Source organism: Manis javanica, chromosome 1 (genome assembly GCF_040802235.1).
Source record: "Manis javanica isolate MJ-LG chromosome 1, MJ_LKY, whole genome shotgun sequence".
In the NCBI taxonomy this organism is placed as follows: domain Eukaryota; kingdom Metazoa; phylum Chordata; class Mammalia; order Pholidota; family Manidae; genus Manis; species Manis javanica.
This window is the reverse complement of record NC_133156.1, coordinates 7704190-7717829: the sequence shown is the minus strand read 5'-3', so window position 1 is coordinate 7717829 and position 13640 is coordinate 7704190. Positions and strand designations below refer to the sequence as shown.

Genomic DNA, 13640 nt, shown 5'->3' with positions numbered 1-13640 from the left:
AACCCTCTGGGGGATTCTGATGCCTGCTAAAGTTTGAGAACTGTTTTCTCTCTCTTTTTTTTTTTTGAGAGGGCATCTCTCATATTTATTGATCAAATGGTTGTTAACAACAATAGAATTCTGTATAGGGGGGTCAATGCTCAGTGCACAATCAATCCATCTCAAGCCTAATTCTCGTCAGCCTCCAATCTTCTGAAGTATAACAAACAAGTTCTTACATGGTGAACGAATTCTTACATAGTGAATAAGTTCTTACATGGTGAACAGTGCAAGGGCAGTCATCACAGAAACTTTCAGTTTTGATCACGCATTATTAATTATAAACAATCAGGTCAAATATGAATATTCGTTTGATTTTTATACTTGATTTATATGTGGATCCCACATTTCTCCCTTTATGATTATTATTTTTTTATTTTTAATAAAATGCTGAAGTGGTAGGTAGATGCAAGATAAAGGTAGAAAACATAGTTTAGTGTTGTAAGAGAGCAATTGTAGATGATCAGGTGTGTGCCTGTAGACTATGTGTTATTCCAAGCTAGACAAGGGCATTAAAACATCCACGGATGCAGAAGATTTCTCTCAAAACAGGGGGGGTGAGGTTCTAAGCCTCACCACTGTTGATCCCCAATTTCTCACCTGATGGCCCCCCTGCGACTGTGCCTGTCTTAGGTTGTTCCTCCCTTGAGGAATCTTACCCGTCTCTGGCTAACCAGTCATCTTCTGGGGCCATACAGGGAGATGTAAAGTTGGTAAGTGAGAGAGAAGCCTTATTGTTTGAAAAGGTTAGCTTTTTACTTCTTTGCAGATTTATGCCCTGTGGCTTCTATGCCCAGCACTTGTCTCGAGGTATCTTTACCACCTGGAGGAATTATGATGTTCGGTAAATTCGATATGAGGCATGATACAGTCTGTTTTAACAAGCTTTCTAGGTGATTCTGATACATGCTACAATTTGAGAACCACTGAAGAGGAAGGGCGCTGAGGTTCATTAAATTAACAGCAAAAATAAGGCTGCAATGAAACTAGTCTGATCCACAAAAAAAAGAACAATTTTCAAGGGCCCTCAAGCATTTCAGGAATAGCTGTTTTATATAAATGAATAATGCTGATATATAAGTTCCCCATGCTCCTCTTTCCCTGGCAGTATTTTAAAAATCTAGTTGTAAGCACTACTTTTATTTTAAAATACTATACTTAAACTGGCTTAAGGCTGGCCTTCTTTGGATTCATATAAAACATTGTCCCTCTCCCCTATCTGAACTCTGGATCTAACCCAGACAGAAAGGCCAAACATTTCCATGTTAAGATGTATGTCTGGGTCTCCTAGGTTAGAGGTGAAACATGGGAGTGGCTGGGGCTTCTCCTGGGGGAATCCTACATGGTGTTTGGTGAATGCGTAAGGACACTACCTCCAGAATTATTGCTGGTGAGGATGGGCATGCATTGACAGTGTGCTACAGGGTGCTCTGGGTGGGGGGCCTGGCAAGGCAGAAGGAAGGAGAAAGTATGGTCCATTCAGACTTCAGAGCCAGGCCAGCCTTGCACTGTGACCTCTGTCAAGAGATGGAGAAAGGAGGCAGAAATCATGGTTCTTGGGAAAGTGTAAGTGTGAACCGGCAATGTCTCTAAGAGAGGCATTCATACTCCTGCTGCAGGAGGAAGTAAAGAAGTCTGGGATGATACACAACTTAAGGTGTTAGGACATAAGGAACACAAAGGCAAATGACAGGGGAAGAAAGAAAGCAAGCAAGTACCTGGGAAGAACTGCTTACTTAGTGCTTTAAGTCTGTGCCAAGAGAATCAAGCACGATGAAACCTAGCTTACAAAAATGCCTCAGTAACGTAGAGTTCCTACTTCAAACTCCCTCGTGTGAGAATAAAGCTTATTTGTACATTAGAACTGACTATTTGTGTTGGGCTGAAAAGGACTGGATGAGAGAAAGGAAAATTGATTTAAAAAATAAAAGAAACAGAAGCAGCGAGGAAGGCCAGGAGCAGGAGGTGAGTTTTCGGCAGAAAGGTGTCTCTTCCCTCCACCAGTTATCAGATCCGGGGCAGCCTCCCCTTTTCTACATATCTTTTCTCCACTGACCTGACCTGACCTGATGGTGGGGGAGGCCCTGGGCCCAGCTGGAGCGCTCATTTTCTTCCGAGGCATGGCCTGACTTCAGGATGGAAAGGCCAGCAGGAGCTCTTCGCCTCGGAGGGCCTGCTGCCTTGCTGGCCTGAGGCATGCCCCAAGCCCTTGATGCTCCCAGAAGGCAGGTGTCAGAACCTGCATGGGGACTTTATTGGGCTGGGACTCAGGACACTGTCTGCTGGGCTCAGGTCCAGCACCAGCCTCTCCATCACGTCTGAGGGCATGGCCCAGCATTTTTAGGAGGTCCTGATATTTCTGAAGTAGATTTTCAGAGTGAAGACATCTGGGTAACTCAGGTTTAGGGGTTAACACTGATGACATTTCATAAGTTTACAGATTACCAGGGAAGACTCTGAGAATTTAATGTAAGGTTGTTGGAACTGTTTTGGGAGGAAATGATTGGTTACTCTGTGCTTGAGATTTTTAGAGGGAAGTGCAGGGTCCTTAGAAGATGGTGAATCTGGTCCTAGAATTTTAATAAGTAATGAAGTGTTTCCTATGGGAATATTTCCCTTCTTAAAGCAACACAACTTCAGACACGCTCATGTCACAGATGGCCTGCTTCTTAAGTGCAAGGATGAGCAAAGAGCAAGCTGGTTTGGGGAACCTCCAGAGCCTCTTTCCACTGAGGCGCAGTGCCTTATCTGCTGATTTCTTGGCTGCTAAGGACATTTTTGGTATATACAGGTTCATGATCCCTCATTTACACTTATAAATTCTAAAGAGCTCTGAAAGGCAAGTTTTCAGGTAACAATATGTCAACTTCTTGGGCCTAAAACGTGACTTGACATAAAACTATTTTTAGCCATTATTCATTCTTAGTATGAATATTAATGTTTCATGGAATTAATAATAGTATGTTTGACAATGAGGTACTTCCTATGGGTACTACATGAAATATTGCTAATGCACCATGTTACTTTTCTAAACTCCAAAAAATGCTGAACTCCACAACACACCTGGCTCCAGAGGCTTTAGGTAAGAAGCTGCAGGCCTGCATAGCTGCTTCTGGCCTATGCACTGCTGCTGGGACAGATCTCTCAGCCCCAGGACTCAGCTAGGTCCAATCCCTGACAGTCAGATGTATCCATTAGAGCAGGAGTTGTGGGGTGACAGAAGTGAGGGCCTTTCAGAGGCCTGGGGGACAGTATGGAGACGTCAATGTCCATCCTGACCACTGAAGGCTAGTGAGACAGGCAACGGCTGCTCCTGGATGTGGGACTGCCCTGGGCACTCTTGGGACTCAGGCTCAGCGCCACTTCTATGAATTTCTCAAGCTCTAGGTAACAGCTCCTGTGACCTAAAGGTAAACAGGTCAGGGTCATAAGGTTCAGCTGGAAAAGCTGGACTGATCCTTGGAGGATCGAGCTGTCTTGCTAGAACTAGATGTCACTTATGATTCTAACTGCCTCAACATACTTAGCAAAGCAGAGCTCTGAATTCAAGAAAGAACATTTGTCCCAGTTTCATACTTAGGAAATCTAGAAAACACAAGTGCCTCTCTCTATCATGGCAGCACTCTCAGCAACATGAGCAACTTGTGTGTCTTTCCATCTAGATTCCCATTTCCTTGAGCGCAGGGGCATGTCTTATGCATCCCTATGTCCTTGGTACTTAGCATAGAGTTTGTCTGGCACATAGTATGCATCCAGCAAGTGTTTATAAATGAAGACAAAGAGGCCTTCCTAAACTATGGGTTACAATTTCTTTGTCCCCACTTTACATCACAAAAAGGTAGAGTGAGGCTGGGTAGTTACATGGACCAGGTCACACATGCATGATAGTGCCATGGAAAGGAGATAATGTAAGTGTATTTATAGATCCTAATTTAGCATTTATTTTTCCAGTTGGTTTCTTTAAAACCACCAAATTTCTACTAAGTTTAACTTACACTAGCCCCTTGAAACACAGAAAGAAGGTAGATATTGTTGATGGGAAAAAGTGAAGGAAAACAACACCTTCTTGGGAAGTGATGATGTCACAAGCAGCCAGAGTCAAGGAACTTGGAGGTACAAACAACTTCAGAAATCCCCTGGAGCCTGCAGCATTCATCTGGTTGGCCCAGAGACACAGGGTTGTCATGATCAAGACTGGCACTAGAACCTGTCTGCTGATTCCTGGAATGGCACTATTTCTACACTAACGTATAAAAACTTGGGACTGTCAGCATTCCGTAAGACCATCTTAGTTCTCATGGTAGGGCTTTAAAATGCAACTTAAAAAAAATGTAACACAGTAAGACCTCATTTGTATGGACATCTGTGATTATCTAACATGAACTTATTTGTTAATCAAGTAGCAGAAACAGGTATGGCTATTTAAGAACTAAAATCCACTAACATTTACAAATACTCATTTATATATCAGACTGACTGCTACAAAATTAATTAGAAGAGTGAGGTTTTACTATGTGTATATAAAACAAACACAGGACATTGTTGGATCATTTCAGGATGTTCCTGGAAGCCCATGTACTAGATGTCTTTCAATCCAGTATTTCAAGGTTCAGGGAATACTCACCACTGCTAGCACTCCCCTCTTTTTTGCTGCGGGAACCCCCACTGCCATCTCTGCCAGACTTTATGCGCTAGAACAAGAAGAGGATGAGTTTAAAAGTGATATTCCTTCAAAGCTAAACACTTTTTTAAATCAACATTGCTGTGTAACCCTTAAGACTTAGTGTTTTCCTTTCCTAAAAGCTGGGTCCAAACCGATGGTTACCTGAGAACTGATTCTACAGGTGGAAAGACTGAGATGTTCTGTAAGTAAAGGGTTCAGAGTCTGTGCTCAAACAGGGCAACCTGTCCTTCGTGAATACTCAAATGGTGCTTCCACCTACAGGGGCAGGGTAACCCCTGCTTATCCAAACAACCTAAAAACCAAATATTTTCTTGACATGAAAGTTCAGGTCTTAAACATGATATTTAAGGGGGATGGAAGAGAAGAAGAAGGTGATCTAGAGAAGGGTTATTTCCTGCATCAGTCCTATTCTATAATGGCTGGACCTGAACTATTTTAGGGAAACACAGGTAAACTGTCTTTTGAAATTCAATGTTTACAACAAAGGCACCACTAAAATTTCACAAAATACCTAAGATCTGTTCAAGAGTGTACTTTCTTGATACAAATTCACCCTTAAAACATAAGAAATATCTCCAAGTGGTAACATTCATAAGTTATATGAATAACTTATAAAAAAACTTTCTTTTTATATCTTATGGTTATTTTGTGTTTTGCTTAAGTGTTAGGAGTTTTATGTTAACACTGAATCTACCTTGAACCACACTGCCAGATTCTCAGATGCACAATGGTTCTTTCAGAGACAGAATAGTTAGTGAACAGAAACAGACAGATTTTGATATTTACTCTTTAATTAAATTAAAATTTCTTAACGTAGGTCCATATATTTAGATATTGAATAATATAAACATAATTGCAAATTAAATTCAATGAAAAAAATTATTCCCTTAACGCTGGCAACTCCCCAAATATATATGAATTATCCGATCATGGGTGAGGTAGGAAAAAAAGATTTTAATCCTCTTAATAATTCAAAACTCATTTCTATAAAATGAAGCACTGCTCAGGATGGCGGCGTGAGTAGAGCAGTGGAAATCTCCTCCCAAAAACACATAGAGCTATGAAAATATAACAAAGAAAAATCTTCCTAAAATAGAGACCACAGGACACAGGACAACATCCAGACCACATCCACACCTGCAAGAACCCAGCGCCTTGCGAAGGGGGTAAGATACAAGCCCTGGCCCAGCGGGACCCGAGAGCCCCTCCCCCCGGCTCCCGGCTGGTGGAAAGAAACCGGAGCGGTTTTTTTTTTTTGGCGAGTGCTTTTTGGAAGCCTTAAAGGGACGGGCCCCCGTTGCTAGGGAGGCAGGGTGGCGGGACCGGTGAGCAGGTGCCTGGGACCGGCGCCTGAGGACAAAGAATATCCCGCGTTTCTCCCTGCGGGACCGGCTGGCGGGTGCCTGAGACCGGTGCCTGAGGACAGAGGAAATCGCGCGTTTTCCCCTTTTTTTTTTTCTCTTTTTGGCGAGCGCTTTTTGGAAGCCTTAAAGGGACAGGGACCCCAGTGCTAGGGAGGCAGGGTGGCGGGACTGGTGAGCGGGTGCCTGGGACTGGCGCCTGAGGACAAAGAATATCCCACGTTTTTCCCTGCGGGACTGGTGGGCGGGTGCCTCAGACCGGCACTTGAGGACAGAGGAAATCGCACGTTTTTCCCCCTTTTTTTTTTTCTCTTTTCTGCGAGTGCTTTTTGGAAGCCTAAAAGGGACAGGGACCCCGGTGCTAGGGAGGCAGGGCAGCAGGACTGGTGAGCGGGTGCCTGGGACCAGTGCCTGAGGACAAAGAATATCGAGCGTTCCTTCCCTGCGGGACCGGTGGGTGGGTGCTTTTTGGAAGCCTTGAAAGGACAGGGACCCTGGTGCTAGGGAGACAGGGCAGCAGGACCAGTGAGCGGGTGCCTGGGACCGGCACCTGAGGACAAAAAAAAAAAAAAAATCGCTTGTTTTTTCCTTTTTTTTTTCTGTCTTTCTGTTCCCTCTCTCATTGTTGCTGTTGTTGTTTTGGTTTGGAGAGTGCTTTTTGGAAGTCTTAAAGGGGCAGGACAGATCACTTAGACCAGAGGCAGGGAATCTGGGGATCTCTGGGCACTCTAACCCCCTGGGCAGCAGGGAGCACAGAGACCCCTTACAGAGATAAATAGCCTCCTGGCTGCTCCCCCTCCCAACGGGGCTCCACCATTTTGGAGGAACAGCCCCAGCAAGGCCAAGCCCACAGCAACAGCGGAGATAAACCCCAAAGCAACTGGGCAGGAAGCAGAAGCCCTGCCTGCGCACAGCTGCCCAGCACAAGCAACTAGAGGTCGCTATTCTCCCAGGAAAAGGCTACAAAGCAACAAGAAGGGAAGCTCTTCCAGCGGTCACTTGTACCAGCTCTGCAAACTATCTCTATCACCATGAAAAGGCAAAACTACAGGCAGACAAAGATCACAGAGACAACACCTGAGAAGGAGACAGACCTAACTAGTCCTCCTGAAAAAGAATTCAAAATAAAAATCATGAACATGCTGACAGAGATGCAGAGAAAAATGCAAGAGCAATGGGATGAGATGCAGAGAAAAATGCAAGAGCAATGGGATGAGATGCAGAGAAAAATGCAAGAGCAGTGGGATGAGATGCAGAGAAAAATGCAAGAGCAGTGGGATGAGATGCAGAGAAAAATGCAAGAGCAGTGGGATGAAGTCCGGAAGGAGATCACAGATGTCAGGAAAGAGATCACAGAAGTGAAACAATCCCTGGAAGGATTTATAAGCAGAATGGATAAGATGCAAGAGGCCATTGAAGGAATAGAAGTCAGAGAACAGGAACGTATAGAAGCTGACATAGAGAGAGATAAAAGGATCTCCAGGAATGAAACAACACTAAGAGAAATATGTGACCAATACAAAAGGAATAACATTCGTATTATAGGGATACCAGAAGAGGAAGAAAGAGGAAAAGGGATAGAAAGTGTCTTTGAAGAAACAATTGCTGAAAACTTCCCCAAACTGGGGGAGGAAATAATCGAACAGACCATGGAATTACACAGAACCCCCAACAGAAAGGATCCAAGGAGGACAACACCAAGACACATAGAGTAATTAAAATGGCAAGGATCAAGGACAAGGAAAGAGTTTTAAAGGCAGCTAGAGAGAAAAAGGTCACCTATAAAGGAAAACCCATCAGGCTAACATCAGACTTCTCAACAGAAACCCTACAGGCCAGAAGAGAATGGCATGATATACTTAATGCAATGAAACAGAAGGGCCTTGAACCAAGGATACTGTATCCAGCATGACTATCATTTAAATATGATGGCGGGATTAAACAATTCCCAGACAAGCAAAAGCTGAGGGAATTTGCTTCCCACAAACCACCTCTACAGGGCATCCTACAGGGACTGCTCTAGATGGGAGCACCCCTAAAAAGAGCACAGAACAAAACACACAACATATGAAAAATGGAGGAGGAGGAATAAGAAGGGAGAGAAGAAAAGAATCTCCAGACAGTGTATATAACAGCTCAATAAGCGAGCTAATTTAGGCAGTAAGATACTAAAGAAGCTAACCTTGAACCTTTGGTAACCACGAATCTAAAGCCTGAAATGGCAATAAGTACATATCTCTCAATAGTCACCCTAAATGTAAATGGACTTAATGCACCAATCAAAAGACATAGAGTAATAGAATGGATAAAAAAGCAAGACCCATCTATATGCTGCTTACAAGAAACTCACCTTAAACCCAAAGATAAGCATAGACTAAAAGTCAAGGGATGGAAAAACATATTTCAGGCAAACAACAGTGAGAAGAAAGCAGGGGTTGCAGTACTAATATCAGACAAAATAGACTTCAAAACAAAGAAAGTAACAAGAGATAAAGAAGGCCACTACATAATGATAAAGGGCTCAGTCCAACAAGAGGATATAACCATTCTAAATATATATGCACCCAATACAGGAGCACCAGCATATGTGAAGCAAATACTAACAGAACTAAAGAGGGAAATAGACTGCAATGCATTCATTGTAGGAGACTTCAACACACCACTCACCCCAAAGGATAGATCCACCGGGCAGAAAATAAGTAAAGACACACAGGCACTGAACAACACACTAGAACAGATGGACCTAATAGACATATATAGAACTCTACATCCAAAAGCAACAGGATACACATTCTTCTCAAGGGCACATGGAACATTCTACAGAATAGACCACATACTAGCTCACAAAAAGAGCCTCAGTAAATTCCAAAATATTGAAATTCTACCAACCAATTCTTCAGACCACAAAGGTATGAAAGTAGAAATAAATTCTACAAAGAAAACAAAAAGGCTCACAAACACATGGAGGCTTAACAACATGCTACTAAATAATCAATGGATCAATGAACAAATCAAAATAGAGATCAAGGAATATATAGAAACAAATGACAACAACAACACTAAGCCCCAACTTCTGTGGGATGCAGCAAAAGCAGTCTTAAGAGGAAAGTATATAGCAATCCAGGCACACTTGAAGAAGGAAGAACAATCCCAAATGAATAGTCTAACATCACAATTATTAAAACTGGAAAAAGAAGAACAAAGGAGGCCTAAAGTCAGCAGAAGGAGGGACATAATAAAGATCAGAGAAGAAATGAACAAAATTGAGAAGAATAAAACAATAGCAAAAATCAACGAAACCAAGAGCTGGTTCTTTGAGAAAATAAACAAAATAGATAAGCCTCTAGCCCAACTTATTAAGAGAAAAAGAGAGTCAACACAAATCAACATAATCAGAAATACAATGGAAAAATCACGACAGACTCCACAGAAATACAAAGAATTATTAAAGACTACTATGAAAACCTATATGCCAACAAGCTGGAAAACCTAGAAGAAATGGACAACTTCCGAGAAAAATACAACCTCCCAAGACTGACCAAGGAAGAAACACAAAAGTTAAACAAACCAATTACGAGCAAAGAAATTGAAACGGTAATAAAAAAACTACCCAAGAACAAAACCCCGGGGCCGGACGGATTTACCTCGGAATTTTATCAGACACACAGAGAAGACATAATACCCATTCTCCTTAAAGTGTTCCACAAAATAGAAGAAGAGGGAATACTCCCAAACTCATTCTATGAGGCCAACATCACCCTAATACCAAAACCAGGCAAAGATCCCACCAAAAAAGAAAATTACAGACCAATATCCCTGATGAATGTAGATGCAAAAATACTCAATAAAATATTAGCAAACAGAATTCAACAGTATATCAAAAGGATCATACACCATGACCAAGTGGGGTTCATCCCAGGGATGCAAGGATGGTACAACATTCGAAAATCCATCAACATCATCCACCACATCAACAAAAAGAAAGACAAAAACCACATGATCATCTCCATAGATGCTGAAAATGCATTTGACAAAATTCAACATCCATTCATGATAAAAACTCTCAGCAAAATGGGAATAGAGGGCAAGTACCTCAACATAATAAAGGCCATATATGATAAACCCACAGCCAGCATTATACTGAACAGCGAGAAGCTGAAAGCATTTCCTCTGAGATCGGGAACCAGACAGGGATGCCCGCTCTCCCCACTGTTATTTAACATAGTACTGGAGGTCCTAGCTACGGCAATCAGACAAAACAAAGAAATACAAGGAATCCAGATTGGTAACGAAGAAGTTAAACTGTCACTATTTGCAGATGATATGATACTGTACATAAAAAACCCTAAAGACTCCACTCCAAAACTACTAGAACTGATATCGGAATACAGCAAAGTTGCAGGATACAAAATTAACACACAGAAATCTGTAGCTTTCCTATTCACTAACAACGAATCAATAGAAAGAGAAATCAGGAAAACAATTCCATTCACCATTGCATCAAAAAGAATAAAATACCTAGGAATAAACCTAACCAAAGAAGTGAAAGACTTATACTCTGAAAACTACAAGTCACTCTTAAGAGAAATTAAAGGGTACACTAATAAATGGAAACTCATCCCATGCTCATGGCTAGGAAGAATTAATATCGTCAAAATGGACATCCTGCCCAAAGCAATATACAGATTTGATGCAATCCCTCTCAAATTACCAGCAACATTCTTCAATGAATTGGAACAAATAAATCAAAAATTCATATGGAAACACCAAAGACCCCGAATAGCCAAAGCAATCCTGAAAAAGAAGAATAAAGTAGGGGGGATCTCACTCCCCAACTTCAAGCTCTACTACAAAGCCATAGTAATCAAGACAATTTGGTACTGGCACAAGAACAGAGCCACAGACCAGTGGAACAGATTAGAGACCCCAGAAATTAACCCAAACATATATGGTCAATTAATATTTGATAAAGGAGCCATGGACATACAATGGCAAAATGACAGTCTCTTCAACAGATGGTGCTGGCAAAACTGGACAGCTACATGTAGGAGAATGAAACTGGACCATTGTCTAACCCCATATACAAAGGTAAACTCAAAATGGATCAAAGACCTGAATGTAAGTCATGAAACCATTAAACTCTTGGAAAAAAACATAGGCAAAAACCTCTTAGACATAAACATGAGTGATCTCTTCTTGAACATATCTCCCCGGGCAAGGAAAACAACAGCAAAAAAAAAAAATGAGCAAGTGGGACTACATTAAGCTGAAAAGCTTCTGTACAGCGAAAGACACCATCAATAGAACAAAAAGGAACCCTACAGTATGGGAGAATATATTTGAAAATGACAGATCCGATAAAGGCTTGACGTCCAGAATATATGAAGAGCTCACACGCCTCAACAAACAAAAAACAAATAACCCAATTAAAAAATGGGCAGAGGAACTGAACAGACAGTTCTCCAAAAAAGAAATACAGATGGCCAAGAGACACATGAAAAGATGCTCCACATCGCTAATTATCAGAGAAATGCAAATTAAAACTACAATGAGGTATCACCTCACACCAGTAAGGATAGCTGCCATCCAAAAGACAAACAACAACAAATGTTGGAGAGGCTGTGGAGAAAGGGGAACCCTCCTACACTGCTGGTGGGAATGTAAATTAGTTCAACCATTGTGGAAAGCAGTATGGAGGTGCATCAAAATGCTCAAAACAGACCTACCATTTGACCCAGGAATTCCACTCCTAGGAATTTACCCTAAGAACGCAGCAATCAAGTTTGAGAAAGACAGATGCACTCCTATGTTTATCGCAGCACTATTTACAATAGCCAAGAATTGGAAGCAACCTAAATGTCCATCGGTAGATGAATGGATAAAGAAGATGTGGTACATATACACAATGGAATACTACTCAGCCATAAGAAGTGGAAAAATCCAACCATTTGCAGCAACATGGATGGAGCTGGAGAGTATTATGCTCAGTGAAATAAGCCAAGCGGAGAAAGAGAAATACCAAATGATTTCACTCATCTGAGGAGTATAGGAACAAAGGAAAAACTGAAGGAACAAAACAGCAGCAGAATTACAGAACCCAAAAATGGACTAACAGGTACCAAAGGGAAAGGAACTGGGGAGGATGGGTGGGCAGGGAGGGATAACGGGGGGAAGCAGAAGAGGGGTGTTAAGATTAGCATGCATGGGGGGAGGGAGAAAGGGGAGGGTGGGCTGCACAACACAGAGAGGACAAGTAGTGACTCTACAACATTTTGCTAAGCTGATGGACAGTAACCGTAATGTGGTTGTTAGGGGGGACCTGATATAGGGGAGAGCATAGTAAACATAGTATTCTTCATGTAAGTGTAGATTAAAAATTAAAAAAAAAAAAAAAGAAAGAAAGAAAGAAAGAAAGAAAGAAAGAAAAGGGGGATTACTCCTTAACAGGATAAAACTATCGGTAAATCAAAGATCAACGCATGCTTTAAATATCCTTAATGTTGATCACTTAAAGGCTGTCAGATGATCAGCTATGGAGGTACTCTTTTCTGATAATATTCCTTTCTCTTAATTAAAAAAAAAAAAAAAGCAGTTACTGTGTGCTGACCTCCAATGAGTTCTGCACAGTGGTATAGAGGGCATGTCAAAGTGTGGGCAAAGGGTCTGTTTGTTTCTATGCAGAAGATCAAGGCCTAGCTTGGATACCCAGAAAATGAACTAAGATGCGATATGAGGAGGAGCTTCCGGCATCAGCACTCTCTGGGGGACTTGTGCGGGGGATGATCATCAAAAAGCCTCCACAGGGATCCGGACGATGCTGCGGTTGTGGCTGCATCCAGCCCACCGTCTCCTGGACTTGCCATAGGAATGAGGAGGGAGATGTCTAGGCTGGCATGTGCATACAGTGAGATAACGAATTTGACCGGATCTGTACTGTTGGAACTCAACCAGGAGTTGGGAGGGGTGCAAGTTGTAGCACTCCAAAATCTCATGACTATAGACTATCTATGGTTAAAAGAACATATGGGATGTGAACAGATCCCAGAAATGGGCTGCTTTAATTTGTCTGATGGTTCAAGTACAGTTGGACAATATCCATCATATCATAGATAAATTTTCACAAATGCCTAGGGTGCCTAAATGGTTTTCTTGGCTTCACTGGAGATGGATGGTAATTATAGATTTGCTTTGTTTATGTCACCGTATTCCTATTATGTTAATATGTGTGTGCAAATTAGTTAGTAGTTTAAAACCTATACATACTTAAGGTACTATACAAGAAGGTATGTCAAAGAAATAATCAATCCTCCCATGTTTCCTTCATATGCTACATCTATAGCTTTTCTTCTTCCTTCCTAATTACAACCCTTAAATAGAATTCGTGCCTCATATCGAATTTACCGAGTATCATAATTCCTCCAGGTGGTAAAGATACCTCGAGACAAGTGCTGGGCATAGAAGCCACAAGGCATAAATCTGCAAAGAAGTAAAAAGCTAACCTTTGCAAACAATATGGCTTCTCTCTCACTTACCAACTTTACATTTCCCTGTATGGC

At 41.8% G+C, this 13640-nt stretch overlaps 1 protein-coding gene across 6 annotated transcripts in view; it reads right to left on the bottom strand.

The window, feature by feature from the left end:
• Positions 1-13640, bottom strand: part of IFT88 (intraflagellar transport 88) — a 159352-nt gene that overhangs the window by 27281 nt on the left and 118431 nt on the right. For 5 of the 6 annotated variants that reach the window (XM_073224637.1, XM_073224712.1, XM_073224886.1 and 2 more), the window contains one exon: positions 4664-4730. The exons of the other annotated variant lie outside the window; for it this stretch is intronic. In XM_073224637.1, coding sequence (XP_073080738.1) covers positions 4664-4730 — 67 coding nt within the window. The remainder of the gene's footprint in view (positions 1-4663; positions 4731-13640) is intronic. 6 annotated transcript variants of the gene reach the window in all.